General features: G+C 34.8%; 1 protein-coding gene across 4 annotated transcripts in view; it reads left to right on the plus strand.

The window, feature by feature from the left end:
• Positions 1-6,795: 6,795 nt before the first annotated feature.
• LOC106072732 (uncharacterized) overlaps positions 6,796-20,771 on the plus strand; it is a 31,692-nt gene continuing 17,716 nt past the window's right edge. The window contains exon 1 of one of the 4 annotated variants that reach the window (XM_056036806.1): positions 6,796-7,306. In XM_056036806.1, coding sequence (XP_055892781.1) covers positions 7,215-7,306 — 92 coding nt within the window. In that variant the 5' untranslated portion in view covers positions 6,796-7,214. Of the gene's footprint in view, positions 7,307-10,546; positions 10,562-13,704; positions 13,862-18,091; positions 18,272-20,771 lie in introns of those variants that run through there. The other 3 variants (XM_056036811.1, XM_056036807.1, XM_056036808.1) reach the window with 3 other exon arrangements.

Below are 20,771 nucleotides of genomic sequence, written 5' to 3' on the forward strand. Positions count from 1 at the left end.
AATCCTTTTCCCGCTGTCCAAAGCTCATCCCTCCTTGACTTTTTCTTTGCTAAAAGAAGTAGGACCCCTAACCCTAACCTACAATCTATGAATAATTTTACTTTTGATTTTATTACCTACAGCTCTCTCCTTCTCTCTTTCAAGGCATTGTCTTTGATTCCAAAGATTAATGATGAATGCTGTATTTTATATATGACTATTCATACAGCTCTAGTACAATACAAAATATCTAAGGTTTTTTTTTGTCATTTGAGATTGAGATTTTAAAAGTTTCTTGTCTGTGATTTAAAACATATTTTTACAAACTGTCACAGAAGTAAATTGTAAATAATAAAAATAAAGTGCATGAAACAAAGTTTGAGAGAGAAAGCCTTCCAGTAGTTTCATGTTTTGAATTTGTAGAGGTTCTCACACCACATAGAAGTGTTTGAACCTTTGAATGTTCTTCTTTAGATTGTAAAGATTTATATTAAATATTCACGATTGTTAATTATTTGGCTCATGTCACACAAGTGATAAAACAATTAAAATCAAAAGTCCTGTTCAAAGCAAAGATTTTTACTTAAGATTTGATGTCTTTCTAGTCCACCCAGCTCTAATGGAGCTTGACTTTTGCTGTTTCAAAGATTGGATGTAGTTCTTAAATCCACCCACTCTGGTGGGGACTTGACTTTTTCTAGGTCAAGTTAAGGCAGTTGTGGTGGACACATTACACAGTAACCTCTGGCTACAGAAACTCTGCAATCATACATAGATCTTAATAAGTCTTTCTACAAAACTGGTAGTTACTTAATGCTTCTGAACTGGTGAGTTGTTATGGAGTTGCTGTTTTTAAAGAGTTTCTCTTACAACAGATTTAAAGGCTAATAACAAAATGGCTAATACACTACATGTCAGGATTGGTCGAAAACTACTTATGTGAATTTATTATCATGTTAAAAATCAGTCTGAAATTCGCTACTTGATCAGAGGATTTTTGTCTTGTATAAAAAGGTTATGGGAAAAAATGGAGGGGGGAGAGTATGCTATGTTGTTTGATACCTCATTCTCTTGTATGCCTGGAAGGTGTTTGCTATGTAGTTTGATACCTCATTCTCTTGTATGTCTGGAAGGTGTTTGCTATGTAGTTTGATACCTCATTCTCTTGTATGTCTGGAAGGTGTTTGCTATGTAGTTTGATACCTCATTCTCTTGTATGTCTTGAAGTTGTTTGTTTTTATTAGATTTCTTGGTGGTGATTGGTACTTTTAAAAAATCCATTTGAATGCTGTGATGTAGACTTAAAACAATTAGTATTTAAGCACTTATATTTATTTAAGATAGAAACACTAGACTTTTAGTTTGTGCTAAGTTGTGGGTCCTAAAACAATTATCCATCTTTTGTTTCTTCTATTTTTGTTATATATACATTTTTACTTTTCATATTAATCGCAATAAAAGATTTGTAAAGAAAAAAATGCTTCCATGTTTTATTTTTGTCAAAGTCCTTTTCACTGACCTATATTATAGTCCTTCTATAGACTGGAATTTCATTATTTTTAGTCTAGTTGTGTCTTGGGTATTTTTTTTTTGTTTACTGATTTTATCCCAGATCAATCTGGGTATTTTATTGAAGATAACATTTGAATATAACATGAAGTAGATAGTTTCAAACTAACAAAGAAGGCATACCATATCAGCTAGTCATGACTTGCTGTACATTATTTCGGCCATCTCCAAATATAGATTTGGCTTGCACAAGTTTGTTTTAAACACAATTACAAATCAACTTAGGGGTCATCTGTTTAGCAAGCAATGCAGGTTACAATATTTTCCGCACGAATATCTGAAGCTGTTTAGCACTGTGACAATCTTACCTCCCTTATGCACAATAGACGTGTACGCAGTAAGAATTTGATTGGCTTGCTAGTGTTATTATTTGTTATTATGTTTATATTGTGATGATCCATAACTATTGAGTGAACTGATTGTTGTGAACATTTGATTCGGTGTGAACCTGGTCTGACGAATGTGTTTAAATAGTATCTAAGGTAATCCGAAATAATAAAACTGTTTCCTTAAGTGTTATAAAAATATTTTAAATAATCATCTCCCTTACTTTGCATTTATATCGTCTCTCTTGTTTTCTCTCCCTTGAACTAGATATAGTATTAATAATTTATAGTTGTATTAATAGTGTTATGACTTTGCCATGCGCACCACCATCCAGGCTAGTGCAGAGATGCGCACTTCTAGTAACCAAACTAGAACAGGATGTTGACATGAAGAGACTAACGATTTCCGCCCAAGGAGAGAGCCAATATGGAGATGCTGAACTCAAGGCAGATGCCCTTTGTGTTTGTCATGTCTCTATGTAAATAAACGTCTATGTCCTCGTTGAGTTGTCTCACTTAAGTTATTACAATAGTTTATTATGAATAACAAAAGGCGATGACCCACATATTTAGTGTTAAGACAATACGGTTCGAGTGTTGAAGATAACAAGGGATATAATAAAGAAAGAATGTCTTGCCTTTACACACGGAGAGATGTCGTATGCAAAAGGGATATTACTGATACTCAATGATAGGACAATACAATATAATTATTATGGAAATGAATGAAGAAATACTTTTAATAACAATTGGGATTTAAAAAAAAAAAAGATATCTAAAACTATTTTTATTTAAAAAAAAATGATAATAAAAATTGTATACTTAAATAATAGAAAAGATATTATGTGCAATGGCTCGTAGCATTGTCTTTAGTCCGATGATATATAAGGACAAGCTCGGTAGTTCAGCTGACAGAGGAGACCCGGTTGCGACCTGCATATTTTGCCATAACTGATGTAAACAAAGCCATTAGAGCCAAGGCCTTTTTTTAAGCTGGTGCAAACAAAGCCGTTGTCAGCCAGGGGTCTATTATAAGCTATCTTTCCGCCGTCTGCGCCAGTCTTTTGCAAGATTTTTTTTTATATTTTGGATCTCAATGTGTGTTTAGCGATCATCGCGACTATTCTCCAGCCGTCTGTTTTAGAGATAATTTTGTTGCCAGCTGCTTTCCTCTATGCCAGAGAGGGCAAGCTGACGCCTGAGCTTTTCTCCTGGGAGTTAGTTCTGTTAGGTCGCGAAAAAAATCCTTTGGCATGCGGCATTTGTCCATCTCTTAGTCTATATGTAGAAATTAATGCAATGTTCACGTTGGCCGTAGTCAGGCCAAATTTAGGCCACTGAGCTGTAAGATTGTGAGAAACCTGATATTGGAACATAGGCCTACCTGTTGTGCTTTTCTTAAACAGGGAAAAACAAAAGCAATTTTTGAGATTTAATATACTTTCTAAAAATAGATTTTTTAATTTTTTTTTTACAGTGAGTAAAATTAACATTTTTTCTTAATTTAAATTAAAAAAAAACTCTGAAGGCAACCCTTCCATCTTTGCCCCAGTCTCCTTGTTGAACGTGCTTAACTCCCTGCTCACACTATTATCTTCATAGCAGGCTAATTTTGTTATCTCTTATAAATGTTCCTATTTGTCGTCCCCCCCCTCCCCCCCCAGCCCTTTGCGATTAGCACTTTAAAAGGATTGAGTCTTCTTGTCCGGGCTTTCTAACGGTCACGCCTTGAATAAAAGTCTGCTACAGTCGACGGAGTGACTAACTATATGATGTCATATCCGCTTGCCGATCAAAGCGTGTGATCCCGCCCATCCCAAAGCTCAGATCTCTAGTCTAGATCTAGGTCTACCTTTCTACCGACATTTTCAATATTATAATCATATGTAAATAACCAGATGAAGATAGCATTGTAAGACATAACATAAGCGTTTTTTTTTACAAGACATATTGGCACTATATATGCATGGCTTAATTGACATGGATACGCATAATTATCTTATCTTTTAAAGTAACGTCTTAGGTTTATAAGATAAGATGTGTGCTAAAAATTACTATACTCATGCGATAAGTTAATTTGGAAACTAGATTGACACATCTTATCTTATATAATACAGACGTTACTTCAAAAAAGATTACGTCCTACGCGTCATGCATTTAGTCATGCATATAAACCAATGGCTTAAATTCTGCCAAGTCACTGGTTTTCCTGGCTAGCTCAGGCAACCCATTCCATGCTCTAATAGCACTAGGGAAGAAGGAGCATTTGTACAAATTTGTCTTAGCATATGGGACGAGGAATGTGCCTTTATCTTTGTGTCTTTCAGAGTATTATCATATCTCTTAAAGAAATGTCTGTAATTTATATGATAAAATATATGAAAATTAAATATCATATTAAATGTTATGTTCTTTGTGTTATTCAATTGATAGTAACAATTAGAATTGGATTTATTAAGAAATTACTTTATTCGTGGAATACGTTAATTTCGTAACGAGGACAGTAGGCCGATATAACTGATTGTGTCCTCTTTAAACATGATTCTGTTTGAGGCTTTCTTGGCAACGAGTTCGCACTGTGAATTGGTCTATGCGCTGAGAACAGTGCACACAGTAGCCTACCATGATGTGCACGACAGTTCAATTCATCAGTGGCGTAGCAAGGTACCCGTGGGCCCGGGTTCAAGAACATCTTGGTGGGCCCTCTCCAGCCAATAACACAAATTTAGTGTGTGTCAAAAAATGAGTTATCTAAATGCTAAGACATTCCAATGTAAAGATCGTACCTTTTTTTAAAAAATAAGTTATTCGAATGGATGGTTTTAAGGTCATACGATGTGAATAAGTGGGCATTGTATCGTATTGGTTTCAAAATCAACCACTGCTAGAAAAGAAAAAACAAAAAAAAAAAAAAAAAAAAACTTCGAATGGATGGTTTTGAGGTCATATGATGTGAATGTGTGGGCATTGGCAGCAAGACAACAAAGAAACAAACAAACTTCGAATGGATGGTTTTGAGGTCATACGATGAGAATGTATGGGCATTGGCATCGTATTGGTTTCAAAATCAACCACTGCTGGAATCCGCTATCGGAATAATTTAAATAGACACTCGCTGAACCTCCAAGAAAACATTTAACATCTATATTTCATTTAGTATGGGGAGCCAACCCAGGACTTGTGTGACAGGCTCGAGCTAAATGAGAGATGGCATAAACACGGCTTGGTGTTGGACCGAAATGATGTTGGAAATCAAGTGCCAGTGCTTCTTGTGACTGAATTAGAGACAGTATTATAAGTGCACATTCTTAAAAGCATGGGATAAAACGATATTATCAATTAATATCTATTCGTTTTAAGACACGTTTAAATATTGGACTATTAGTGTTAAGTTACATTTTAATTTAGGTGATGGCCAAAGACTGTAGATGTATACGACGTAACCACTGCCTGCTACACAAGTAAATATCACACCAGTACTGCGAGGACTATAGGACGTAACCACTGCCTGCTACACAAGTAAATATCACACCAGTATTGCGAGGACTATAGGACGTAACCACTGCCTGCTACACAAGTAAATATCACACCAGTACTGCGAGGACTATAGGACGTAACCACTGCCTGCTACACAAGTAAATATCACACCAGTACTGCGAGGACTATAGGACGTAACCACTGCCTGCTACACAAGTAAATATCACACTAGTACTCCGGTTTCAAGAATATCTTGATGGACTCCTCTCCAGCCAATAAGACAAATTTAGTGTGTGACAAAAAATGAGTAAACTAAATGTAAAGACATTCCAATGTAAAGATCGTACATTTTTCTTAAAAAAAAGTAATAATGTCATAACGTTTGATTCAGTTAGGACTGCATATAAGTAATAGTGTCTTAAAAGTCAAAGTTTTTACAACTTCTTAACAGAGTTAAACTACTTAAAAGTGTTTCAAATGAACAAACAAATGTTCTTCCTAAGTTCTTATGTGGGCTTCAACTGGCCTTGAGGCATGGGCCCAAGCGTAATGAGCTCCTTCGCGCCATGGATGCTACGCCACTGCAATGCATCACATCACAAACAAAACAAACAAACAAAACAAAAAAAAAACAAACAACGGATCAATTGATTTTTTTTGTTAAGAAATATTTTTGTTTCTAGTATATAGATCTATATCCTTATAAAGCCATTAGACCTAGTCAAAAACAATACAATGGGACCTATACTAAAAGCAAAGCACACACACACATACCATACTAGGCTGCCATAAAAAAAAAAGTGTTAATTTATGGAGAGTGGATTTTTTTCCGCTATGAAAGTCAATAGGACCTATGCTAAAAGCAAAGCACACACACACACACACACACACTTCAAAACAAACCAGTTGGCTGCAATATGTAGATGTGCGAACGCATTTATAAATCTTAATTTATAAATTTTTTTTTTAGTGGTTATATAAAAGTAGATCTAAGCGTGTCATACTCTCGACATACTAGACTTTATTATAAAAATTCTAACTCTATATGAAATCGTATACCTCTTCCATTTTTTTTTAAACCTCCGTTTCCCCCGTGTGCTAATAACTCAACTAACTTAAGCGACTTCTTTGATATGTATATACACAAAACATTAGTGGAATTCAGAGGTTGGGCAAAATCTTCACACCTTAGTTATTTAATTACCTCCCTTAGGCTATTCAGCAGGGTTAGAGGGGTATTATCTCCCTTTTGAAAGTTGAGCACACGTTTTTTTCTTCTCCTAAATTCAAAGCACTCTGGGGAATTTTGGAAGATTCCACTGGCCCACATGAGGGTGTGGTAAGTAACATTTCCTCTCCCTGCGTGTGTATTTCTGGCATGTACCAATGTAGCGGCACCGAATGAGTTCCTCCCTCCTCTTCCGCTTACCTTGGCGTGAGTCTAAGGGAGATGTAGGTGGCTTTGTTCTCTCTCCTGTCGTAAAATAAAACACATCGGTGAATGCTTCAGTTGTTCAAACTTTTGAGCAACCCATCGACATTTCAACACAATGATCACACATTGTAATTCACCGATACACTGCAAGCTTTTAAATTGTGAATAAAGTTTGTCTATTTGGAAAATTAGAAAAATCAAAGTAGACCGTTTAAAACGCTTGTTTATACTTTGAAAATGTGTGGGTAAAAACTGAGATCTAGATAGATCTAGGTGTGAGTCATTCATTGGATAACTTTGTTTACACAGATGGCCTACTTTTGTTTTTTTAAATTAAAAGAACTACTGTTTTGATGTGATTTTAAAATGACCTATGGGCTATTTAAGTAGCAGGCGCGTTTACTATTTTGTCTAGTAGATCTATTAGTATGGATCCTGATCCCAGTGAGGGAACTGTGACTATATCAACATTTTCTAACAATGTTGGATTATTAAGAAAATGTTCTACCGTGTCTAACAGGTAAGTCAACAGAGATAATAGATATAGATCTATAATATAGATCTATGCCTAAGTAGTTCTATTTAAAACATATTTGTATCTATGTTTAATAGTTTTACACCTAGAAGTGTTTTCGTAATGTAGGCTATATGTGTATAATGACAAATAGAAATCATAAAACGTTTGATTGTTCATTTGAAATTACTAAATTTAGAAAGCCTTCAGGAGAGAAGACTCAAAAGTAAAGTAGCAATTATTCATAAAACACTGAACCATAATCTTCAAATACAAAAGCAAAATTTAATAAAATACTCTGAAAGACACAAAGATAAAGGCACATTCCTCGTCCCATATGCTAGGACAAATTTGTACAAATACTCCTTCTTCCCTAGTGCTATTAGAGCATGGAATGGGTTGCCTGAGCTAGCCAGGAAAACCAGTGACTTGGCAGAATTTAAGTCATTGGTTAATATGCATGACTAAATGCATGACGCGTAGGACGTAATCATCTTCTTTTTTTGAAGTAACGTCTGTATTATATAAGATAAGATAAACAATTTTAAGTTGTTTAATTCTGTTAAGAAGTTGTTCAAACATTGACTTTTAAGACACTATTAGGCCTACTAAATCAAATGTTATGACATTATAACATATAAAAACATTGAAATGTCTTTTGGTAAATGGACCGATACTTTCAAATTGCTCAATTGTTTTATCTAACACTGATTTCGTCTTATTGGGGAAAGGGGTGGGGCACCAAAATATTCTGGAACCCGAGCCCACAGATACCATGCTACGCCACTGCTTTTATCTAGTTCTTTTCCCATTATTTAACAGTAAAAATATCTATTTACTAAAATTGTTCTGGCATTCTAAGAAGCTAAATCAGATCTAAGAAGCTTAGTCAGAAACCAATGCATCTCTTTCTAAACTGTTTTTCTCGATCAATGGAAAGAATACCGAATAAAACTTGCTCTGCGTTATAGAAATTCTTATGTAGGCCTAATTTTTGATCAATCGCAACTTCTAGAATGACGTGTATACTGAACTAACACAAACCAAATAAAAAATAACATGTAAGTAATGACAATGTTAAGAAAACTTGAAAATAAAAGAAACCGATTGAGCTCTGAGAAAGTTGAGAAAGCTCTATCAAAATTTGTTATTCGTGACTATCTGGACTATTCCAATAGATCTAGCTGTCACTTCGCCCCCCCCCCCATTAATATTTTCTAAACCAAACTCTCTACCCCCCCACCCACCCCAATTCTCGTAATACTATTAATGGAGGTCACTTACAAAATCCACGGGATACACATTTGAGACCAAAAGAAAATCCGCTGCCGAGGACAGAAGCAGACGAAGAAAATCTTAATCGACCACCGGCGGACAATGGTTGTGCTTGCCCTGGATGTTGCAAAATATGTAGGTCACTTCTGGGACTGCGTAGTCACGGGAAATACTGCATTCATCATTAATCTTCGGACTCGAAGACAGGTATATTATTATTATTATTGGTTTTATGTACATATAGAAAAACAAGAAAATATTTAAAAATACTTTTTATTAATAAAAAAAAGCTTATATTAAGCATAGTCATATAGTAAATTATGTAATAGATCTAGATTCTAGACTAACAATAATAAATCTGTGCGATTAGAAATATTTTTACCAATTTTTTTAGTGCAATTTCATGCTTTAGTTTTCTCGATACGCTATGATGCTATTACTTGTCTGGACCAGATTGCAAAGGGGTCTTCTGAATATTACCGTGATAACTTTTTAAATACATTTATAAAAAAGAAAAGAAAAGTTGAACGACCTGTATTCGAACTGAGGGTTCTAGCATCCTCGAGCCAATCACTGTACCAGAGAAGTGCTTATGAAAATAAAAGGTTTTATAGTTATCTATTGTTAGTTTCAAACTTTAAGGCAATGTATAAAGGGGACTAGTTCACCTTAAACCACCACATCGGTCAAATATAATTTCTTTCCCTTTTTCAAGATACCAAACAAAACAACTAATTACGAATAATTAAATAACTAATTTTTTTTTATTTGATTCTCGTATTGTCAGGTAAAAGAAATAATTGTGCAAAAATTTCAACTTTATCCCAGATTGGGTGTGGGAGAAATAACGTCTGCAAACATTTTACCAGACAGACAAAAAGCTTTGTAAAAAAAAAGAATAGACGATCTGGCAACAATAGTCACCAAAACGCATGATTAAAGTAACCATTTCAATAAAGGAGGTGCGGTTGATAAATGGTGAAGCGCATTGGCTTCCGAACCGGGAATCCCGAACTCGAATCATGGTGAAGACTGAGATTTTTTTTTTTTTTAGATCGCATCTAAGTCCACCCAGCTCTAATGGGTACCTGACAAATTAAGTATGTAGAGGCGTTTGGTCGTTGCGCTGGCAACATGACATTTTCATTAACCACGGGCCACAGAAACTGACGACTTATATATCATCTGCCCCATAGATCACAAGATCTAAAAGGGAAACTTTTCTTTACTTTTACCTTTACAATATTACCTGATGAAAGCAGCTCCTTACATTAAAGCAATCCAAGCCGCAGGTACATAGCCACCGAATGAAAACATGGGTTAGTGTTTTGAAGCTAATTTAGAGTTTCGTGTAACGTTTAGGACATTTTGAGGGAACTTTTAATCAAGTTTTATGAAAGTGCAAATATTTTTTTCACTTTGATATCATCCCCAAATTCTCACGTGGGCCCCAAATTGTCATGACTCATGGATCCAGGCGCAATGAAACCCTTTGTGCGATTGTTGCAACGCCACAGGCGTTGGGCCCAGCTTCATTGAACTCCTTCGTGTCATGGATGCTACGCCACTGAGTTGCTGGATGATATGATGTCAACAATTTAAAATTCTAAATCCAGTGACAGTCACAATTGCATTTTCATTGAATTTTTTTGGGTGTATCGAATCCTGATTTTTAAAATACAAAATGCATTGAACTATTTCAAAGAATCCGATTTAGATCTGGCACTTGATCTAAAAGTTATAAGTAAGATGTTAAATGCTAATTTTCACGGTAATAACTTACAACCATCGATGTAATAAAAACATTACCAGAGTAGTATCCCCTGCTTTTTAGCCATGGGCGTTAACAAAAAAACGCAACTAAGATTATGCTGGATAGAATAGACTTTTTGTTTATAAATCTAGATAGATCTAGATCGTTGGTTAAAAAATTTGGAATATAATTCACTTATATCAACATATAAATTAAATTTTTTCTATTTAAAGGTAAGTTGTAGTTGTAGTAAGTAAAGTAAGTAAGTTGTAGATCTAGTTGTACACTACATATGAATAATATTATTAATATGTCAATAATATGATCATAATTATAATCATGTCATTTATGATTGTGAATAATGCCGAATAATGAATATGATTTATGATGACTGGATGACAGATCTGGGTTTGTGGTTACTGTACACTCATAGTCAGACTCATACTCATACTCTAGTAGTACTAGTCTAGTAAGTAGACTAGGTACTCATACGTCATACATTCAATGATACACTTCATTAACTTCATTACATACTCATACCGCAGGTGAAATACTCACTCAGTATATTTGTTATGTTCATAATCGTTGGCGTCACTTATACCGCACTCATTATAATTATAAATAAGTTTAAATATAATTATAATTATCCCCCCATATTGCCCATATTATGTTTATTAGGTATGTAGCAGCAAATGCAAACTTGTGCAATTATTTATCCAAATTTATTGGTACTTTCATTGTATAGATTTATAGACATCTAGTCTAGATTCTAGATCTAGTCAATCTAGAATAATCTAGATCTAGACTTCTGATTTATTAGAACTATTGAGAATACTTGACAAAATTAAGATTTAAGATTTAGTCTAAATCTACTTCTAGATAAAGATATAGTATCTAAAATCTAAATGTAATCTGATTAGATTTATGTAAAAATATAAGCAAAGCTGAGATTATCTTTCAGTAAACTTAAAGCAACTTTAAATTCAACTCAGTTATCTGTATATTAAGACTTAAGACTGACTACCCCATGTTTTTTCTTAATTTTACACTGAATAATTCCAATGATAGGATTTAAATCTACTCATAGAAGATGATGTGCAAATTTTTCCTTAACATTAATTTATTAAACTCTTGATACAATAATGATATTTAATGTCTTACATTCAGAAATTCCAGAACTTGATAGCTCTTTAAAGAATGCGATAGTCCTTTCAAAACCGATGTTGGCTCTAGATCTAAGTCTAGTTCTCAAGCCAAATTTATATTTATTTATCTTTTACTTTGAAAAATTATAACAGTCAAACTAGAGTTTTCCCCATGTGCCCAACAAGCTAGCAATTCTTTTCTCATCGATATACATCAGCTGTTAAATTTCTAGGAAAATTGTTAGAGACATTTTTGAGATCAGCGTTCCAGGTTCCATGAAGCTCTGACTTGAATAGGGTGTTGTAAAAATATGTTATTTATAATGACTTAGCTGGGTGCGGGTTTGACTTCTGGTGATGACTGGGATTTTTATTTCGAGATCTTTGGGCGCCTCTGAGTCCACCCAGCTCTAATAGGTACCTGACATTAGTTGGGGAAATGTAAAGGCGGTTGGTCGTTGTGCTGGCCACATGACACCCTTGTTAACCGTAGGCCACATAAACAGCCACATGACACCCTTGTTAACCGTAGGCCACATAAACAGATGACCTTTACATCATCTGCCCTATAGACCACAAGGTCTGAAAGGGGAACTTATTTTTTACTTTGGAAAAGCATAACAATCAAACTAGAGTTTTCACCATGTGCCCAACAATTCTTTTCTCAGCAATATATACATCAGCTGTTAAATTTCTAGGAAAATAGTTTTAGACGTATTTGAGATCAGCGTTCCAGGTTCCATGAAGCTCTGACTTGAATAGGGGTATTGTAAAAATGTGTTATTTATAATGACTTAGCTGCTGAACACATTAAAATATGCTGTATTTTATCTGAGTCCATTTAGATTCTAAAACTAAACTTGCTTCCTAGGAGTTTTACACTTTGATTGTCAATGATTTTAAGCCCCCTACTTTTGACATATAAAATGTATAGGCTTTCTATTTTTTTTTTATACTCACTAATGTATATAAATGATCATAATGATCATACTAGTTGGTCAGTAATAAATGATGTTAATTTAAATTGTAAGCAAAAAAAACAAAACAACAACAAAAAACAAATTAGTTTTTAAATGGTTGAATAGAGTGTGGCTTGTACATTATTTGATAAGATTTTGATCTAAAAGCTTTTTACATTTATTTTATTTTTAAATTTTAGCTCTCTCAAGATTGTGGATTTCTAAATAAATCTTTATCTAATTCAACTTCTTCTTAGGAAAATTTTGTGCTACTAAGTTCTTTTTAACATTTGACATATCAAAGATAATCATTACCTATGGTTGCCTATTTGATTTTTTAAAAAAATTTATCTATAGATCATTTTTAACCCATCTGGGCCTACTTTAATGCAATTACATAGCATTATCATTTTAAAATATTGATTGTATCATTTTGACTTTTTTAAAAAACAGAATAGTAACTAACCAACATTGTAATATTGTTGGTGGTAAAACTTTATTGCCACTGAGGTTCATATATGTTCTATAAGCATGTTGGTTACTAAACAATAATTCAGAATAAATCCAAAAACTACTGTAAGAAAAAATTATATCATAATTTTAGGATTATCTGGTCACCAAATAATTTTGGTCAGGTCTATCTAAAAAAGCATTATAATTAGTATAAAAAATTAGACTAGCTTGGGAAATTCAGTGCAGAGTTACTTAGCTAAATTGCATATCCCTTAAATCTGTGGTCATTGTAAGTTCAGAGGTTTATTGTAATTATATTAATTAGCCATGCTTGATGTAACTTGTAAAAAGCAGTTTTTTTCTTCCTCAAGTGTCAAATTCTGTGGTACTTTACATTGACCTTATAGACCTACAGTAAAAAGTACATTATCAAAAAAGTGAATTATAAAATGAAAATTATAAAATAAAAAGATATATCTTCTAAATAGGCCTTTTTAGAAAAAAACTTTAGCAAAAGACACCTGCAACAAGATCAACAGAATTTTTTCCTGCAGGAGATATTTTAATAAGATAGACCTATTAGATTTAATATTATTATATAAGAATAATTTTTAATACAGTAATGGTGACTATAGGTTTGTTTACATGGCATAAAATAATCTCGATGGCCAAAATTCTTATGCTCATCAAGCAAAAAAAAAAAAAGTGAGTGTCTGAAGTGACATTTAGTACTCACACTCAGAGACGTACTTTCTGAGTAATGTATTGATTGTATGTGTGGCTTGAGTCACAGGCTAGTCACCCATCTCTCCTTCACTCACTACTGCTATAAGTGCTGGCATGGAGTGCTTTCAGAATAGTTCTGTTTGTCTCACATAGTTAGTGGCTGACTTGGTTTCATTATGTTCTGTTTCTGCTCGCCTCATTCAGCCACTGTGTCCAGTGGACCTCAGCTGGACAATGAGGACTATACACGGTAGTGAGCCTTTTTCAAAATGTTTTACTATAATATGAAATAGGACTCTATGTGATAATTATTTTTTTCTTTTTAAATATTTGTCAATCTTTTTTATGAAGTACCATATAAGTAAGTTCGGAAAATCAATGTATTTAGAAAAAGTGAAATGGAATGAATGCAGTGATTGTTATTTAGAGAAGAATTTGAAGTTTTAGGGCTGTTATTTGTTTATCATGGTGAATTCTGTGTGATTTGACATATATCAAATACCTGTTTATTAGTCTGTTAATTGGTGGTTAATAGTCTGCTAATTTGTGTTTAAAAATAGTCGTTGTCAGCTCAAACAATTTTTCTGGGTACGTTTTCAGCGTATTCTCTTGATGTGATATGAATCTGGACCAAAGTTTTAAGGTCACAAGTACTTTAATAAGTCCACTCTATGGTCAACACATTTTGTATTTGTATATGTTGGACTAGTCTATAAGCTTTTTGTATGACCGTGATTGTGACTTTGTTCAATTATTTTAATTCTGTATGACTTACCAAAAGCTACAAAGCGAAACAATTGTTTAGCCTATAAAAAAAAAACATCATAGAAATTTGAGTTGAAGTTATACTAATTAAAATAGTCTCAAGCGATATTTCATTACATCAGTGTCTTCTTACTGGTGTTATTCTAAGCAGCTCACTGTGACTAACAATAAATAGTCATTTCGGTCATTCAGTACTCTAGATTGTTGAGTGGTTTCCTTTTACTGGTGACTGGTTGTAAACAAATTTCAGCCCTATTCGTGAAAAATGCACCATTCTTTCGTTCAGCTATATAATTATTTTTTTTACAATTTAAACATACCAATGCGATTGTCTTACAGATAGATGGATTTGAACCTACACCTATTCGCTTCTAAACGTATTTATTTGAGCTTCAAGCTAACATGCTCGCAACTGAAACTTTTTTTTTTCAATGTTGTCCATAAAAAAGAACCAATGTTAACCCCCCCCCCCTTGAAAGCCTGTTGCTTTAGTTGTATTCATAATGACTTCACTAAGTAAATAGATAGATCTTAGGTGCATGTAACACACAGACGTTCGTTAAATGCGGAGATTTTTTTTTCTAAACGGTGGTGGCGGTGAACGGAGCCATTGCAGCCATGGTAAATGTGTCTGGTGGACTATACTATTCTGGACTCGCCAGATGTGACCACAGATGTAGTAATGTTCCAGTTTGCTGGGAGCGGCGGTGAATATCATTAACGCCTCGTGCTTTGCCTATACTGCGCTCCGGCATCGCCTCCACTACTCACCCGCCCACTCATACCCCCGACCCAACGGTTTCAGGAGAACCCCCGGGGGGGGGGGATAGGCGCTTATTTAAGGTCATCTCCAGTCAGTGGCTAGACTGGTTGAGTGTTCTACGGGCTTGCTCCATAACATGGCATTATTTGCCAACTAGTAGCTAGCTGCTACCGACTGTTGTGGGATGACACCCGAGGAAGGGAAGGGAATGGAAAGCATTAACCCCCCCCCCACCCCTTTTCCCCCCATATATTTACAAAGGGTATTAACTCACTCTGTCTGTGCGGTAACACATTTTCTTTTCAATTCTCGGATCAGGTTGAAATTTAGCACAATTATTCTAATTCCATGACAAAACACGAATAAAAAAAAAAGCCCAATTAATTAATTAATCAATTAGGTGTAATTCATTAATTTTGTTTTCTATAGATAAAAGAAGTTCAATCTTGGAATGTTGAGATATGGCAGTGATTTCTAGTTTTATCATGGTTTTATATTTTGCTTGTTTTATGTTTATGATTTTACAACTTGGTGCGAGAATGTAACCATACTGTTACACACACAGAATGTGGCACAGTTTTAATTTAAAAAAAAAAATCTTATTGTGCCCAGACCGAGATTATAAATAGTCAATAAACAACCGACTCCCCCCCCCCCCCCCCAGAAAGAAAAAAAAATTAAGTGCTTTCCTATCCTGTAGATTTTTGCTCCTTAGACAATCCCACTTTATTTGTAATCTACGTTCAGTGGCTCGTACACAATACAGCGTTTGGTTGCTTTGTCCTTCTTTGAAATAGATCTTAGACATTCATCGCCTGTTTCCCCCCTTCAATATTTTAAAGTCTAGTTTCGCGTCTATTGTTTTCAAAAAGGTTTCGGGCAGTCTGTGATCTTTGTTTTAGAATTGGAACACAGCGAGAGGTCGATGTGCTTGCACTTTGATCCTAAGTGAAGCGCACCCACACACATCCCCCCCCCCCAAAAAAAAAACCTCTGCGTTCAATTAGAGCTCTTCTGTTTACCAGCATTGCATAGTTTCATCACATTTTTATACGGTTTTCCAAGTCTGGACTGACTCGTAGCTAATTAATATGTATGGACGTTGATGATGAGCAACCATCTCCCCTACTCTCTTTGAAACAAAAATGAGTTCGCTTACTACAGGTTTTAAAGGCTTGAAGGACGTAGGACGTAATTATCTTCTCTTTTGAAGTAACGTCTGTAATTTATAAGATAAGTGGACTTCTGATAGAGAAATTGCGCACAGCAGTAGTCTTTTTTTTTCTTTTAAAAATTAAGCAGTTGATGTCTAAACCAAATATTTGAGGTTCTAGCTTTATAGGCTACTTTAGATTAATCTAGACCAGTATTTCTTGTGACTGTCCCTTGGCCATCTTTTGATTTCTAAATTTTATAGAAGCTAAATGTTCCATTTTTTATGACGGTCTGCGACCTGGGTTCTGAAAGTTTGATTGAAAACGTTGGCCTACTGTTTGATTATAATTTTATTTGATACCTTCTCTCAGAGTATTATGTGTACACTATACAATTTCAAAAGGTATAATGATAGCCCATCCTTTTGGACCTGGTCAGTAGGGAAGAGAGGCGAGTGTTGTCGTGTGGGTAGCCCAGCACTCACTAATTGTCCATTTAGGTTTTCTCCCAGCAATGGAGAGGTCACTCTATCTCTGACAGTAATGCCACACAGAATCACATACATACATATATATTCAACATCGATCTATTGATTTGGTCTTGTGTCTATTAGTTTCAAAACTGCCTAGTTCTATGTAAACACGTGCATAAAACAGAAACAGAGTAAAACAGAAACAGAGTACAACGTATTTGCTTTCACCGTGTGTAAAAAGAACTTTTTTCTTGATTATGTAGTCTATATGTAACCATCAACAGTCGACTCTAACTAGGCATATTCTGTCATCCAAGACAAAAGGAACCACATAACTAATAGACTAAGACTAAGACTGCTTTATTGATCCTTACGGAAATTTGTTGTGATTACAAGGACTCTTTTCTCATATAAAGACAACACAACAGACAACATAAAGAGTTCATTGAGCGACTACACACGGGTATCTTGGTGCATTTCATGTTCCCTGTATGCATTCGTTACGTAATGGCTGCAGTGCCCACTTTTTTTTTGTTTTGTTTATAAAGGACACATCACTTATATAGAATGGCTTCAATATTTATATACAAAGTAAATACCATTTCTATGAAGTGCACTGTGATGTCAGCAATCTTCTTTTTTTTTTTCTTTCTCTTAAAGTAAGCGTGCATTTACTGCTGGCTATAAATAATGATTGTGTCTATTTGAAGAAAGTGACGTCATGATTTCTTCTTCTTCGTACTCTGTGTGTTCAGCTTTTATTTTTTTTTTTTTACCTCTGGTGAGGCGTAAAGAGTGTCCTAAACAATGGCTTTCTTTGTTCAGTTTGGGTGTAGCTTGAATTTGTCAATAAAAGGATTGATTGTTTTATCAATAAGATTGCTAAATTGTTATTTAAACAAACTATAAATATACTTTCCAAGTGAGAGAAGGTTTTAGAAGTTTATCCAATAACCAAGACCATAATCAACTGCGCATGGAATGTGTTACGGTTCAAAGTTCAAGCAGTTTCCCCAACTTGTCTCTGCCACCACTTGTAGTCATAGGATAAAACTATTAAGAACTAAGACTGGTAATTAAGTGTCCCGATCTGTCTCTTACTTTATTGTCAGGGAAACAGTTTTAATAGACGATTAAAAACAAACTGTCTTTGGCTCAGGGAGAAACATCAAACGAAGACTAGTAAAGTAACATTCTACAAAGAAAGCATCGATTATAATGTCATGCCTATTTATAGCACCAATGTGACTGCAGCGGGAAAATATACAATGAAGAAGAAATCGCCCCTCGTGACGCTATCGTGACTACATTGTCTGATAAATGTTTAAATATATCCATTGCAGCCTTGTATACAGTCCTCTGTCTAATATTATTCACACTAGCCTGCTAGCAGATAATTGATAGATGTAGACACGTGGGCGCTCTGTTTCTCTCAGTTGGATTTGATAAAATACCGGCGACAGTTTTGTTTAGTTTCATTAGATCTTGCACTGTCCTGTCAGAATGTAAGTTATCTGTAGGCTTATATGTTGTTTTCTTTAGTTCCCCTGACTTTTCTTTAAATTCGTGTGAAATAATTACAACTTGTTTGCACGTTGTTATGTAACTTAAAAATTAAGTGTTTCACATTTAATCTGGAAAAAAATGTTTGATTCATAATCATTTTGTATACATAATAATAAACAAGCCTGAAGAAATCAAATGGCCTGTATGAGCAGATTTGCGCACCATCTTATGTAGCCTTAAATAGCCTTTGCATCCACGGGCTCTGAATTTTGTCAGTTTATACAAAACTCACAAGAACGTAGTTTACTGAACTGGGTAATGTTGTTCATCAAAATGAATGTTTAAAAACAATGTGTTTCAAGGTGCAATTGCTACGTTGAGCTCGTGCACTTTGTTCGTTTTTTTTTTTTTTAAATATTGTATGCACATACTTATAGTCATTTATTTAAAACAAGATTTAATTGTCAGTTCGTGTTGATTCAGCCGATCGAATTTTGAAATGTGTGAGTATAACTGACCCGCTAGGGACGCCCACGAGTTTGTGTAACACAAACTCCTTTTGTTATCGCAATAGTGTGAATGTTTCCCTAACCGTCCTTCTTGCTAGCACACTAACACGTTTTTTTTTAAAACAAGACACTGTTGATGGCCTTTCAGAATGCGTGTGTTTCTCTATCTTCCGCGTTAATTATCTGTTCAGTTTCACATCCATTCTGTTCTCAGCGATTACACACAAGTGGTTACCCACTTGACCTTGAGAAGTGTAGCGACCTCGTAGTCAAACAGCCAAAAATAAACAACTAGTCTACTGAATAGGCCTACTAGGTCTCTAAGGGAGACATGACCTTTTGGCGTTTCGGTTCAGACTAAATTCAGTGACGTGCACGTGTGAGTAGGAAGCCAATTAAGACCATATGCAGCCTTTTGTCTACCCACTAATGGCTCGTTTAGGCTTCCTTATAAAAACATCAACAGTTCATGAATGAAGAAGGGCCAATCAGGACTATGACCAGCTTGTGGTCTACCTCCTATTAGCTCATTTGTGCTCTCTCTTCTTTAAAACTCATGTTGTTTGAGTTACGTTGAAATAAGATTTCAGCGCTTTGGGGGGGGGGGGGTAGTCTTTTGATTTTATCCTCTCCCCTCAAGCTATCTACGCCACTGGCTAAATATGGGATGTTTAATTAGTGTTAGACGCAGTTGGCACACTACTGACTGATTAAGCCAAAAAGTTCTCCTAGAGGTCTTTTATTTCAATTGTAAGTTTCCGATCTTCTTTTTTGTTTTTTCAATCGCTAATTAAAAAACAACTATTTTTTTTTTGATGTTCTTCAAATTATATTGCAAAGAGCTAATTTCCTTTCGTCATTTCAATTACTGTTCTTACGGTTAGTAGTCGACTCATAGCAATTGCTACATCATACTTTGGGCTACATTTGTTTTGTTATTAAGTAGAGTTTCTTTTAAAACAAAGAAATCATTTATTAAATTTTACACAGAACAGAACCAGGCATATATTTACACAATATATGAATATAGCATTGTTCTATAGACTCGATAACTCTACACCATCTAAACCCAGAAAGCGAACACTTTCCTTGTTATTGCCCTTTGATGTAGAATTCTTTCTCTTCCTTTCTCCTGACACCAGTTGTTGTTACCGATCGTTGAGTTGTAGCACCAAACTGCTGTAGACAGCTAAACTGTTGTAAGCATAATATATGTTAACTAATAAACTTGAACAAATTGAATTGATCATGGGATGGATTGCCTGAGCTAGCCAGGAAAACCAGTGACTTGTCAGAATTTAAGTCATTGGTTAATATGCATGACTGAATGCATGACGCGTAGGACGTAATCATCTTCTTTTTTGAAGTAACGTCTGTATTATATAAGATGAGTTTCTTGTGAACAACACTAAACATAACTTTATTTATACTATAGACAAAATCAACTTGTGATAAATAAAATAAATGTACTAGACTTTAGTAATACTATCTTTGAACACCATCTTAACTCACTGCAATAACACAGCCATTCAGTCTGACGTTCTGATGTCGTCTCTCACGTCTCACCTCACTAAGACCAAGTGACGACAATGCTACATATGTTGCATCATTCACAACCAATCGCTAACAGCTTCCCACCGTCACCATATAAACACACACACAATTAACACCCTTTTATTACTTTCTTATTTTAGAATGAAATAAAATACGTTGTCAATGACATCATCAGGTAGTGTGTAGATGTGCGCGAGTCTGTTGTCAGTGTCAAAAGTACATACAAATAGTGCATCACTGAGTGGTAACAACAGTTCTCAAAACAAAGTGAGATCAATGAAATACAAGAACGTTAATTCTGCAAGCTGAGAAATCATTCTTGGCGATTACTATTATTTTAGCGTTTCTATCTTCCCTTCCTTAATGTAACACTCTAAAATTGAAACACATAGAGGGCACCACGAGCGGAATACTATGATAAACAATATACGTGCAT

This window comes from Biomphalaria glabrata, chromosome 7 (genome assembly GCF_947242115.1).
Source record: "Biomphalaria glabrata chromosome 7, xgBioGlab47.1, whole genome shotgun sequence".
Classification (NCBI taxonomy): Eukaryota; Metazoa; Mollusca; class Gastropoda; family Planorbidae; genus Biomphalaria; species Biomphalaria glabrata.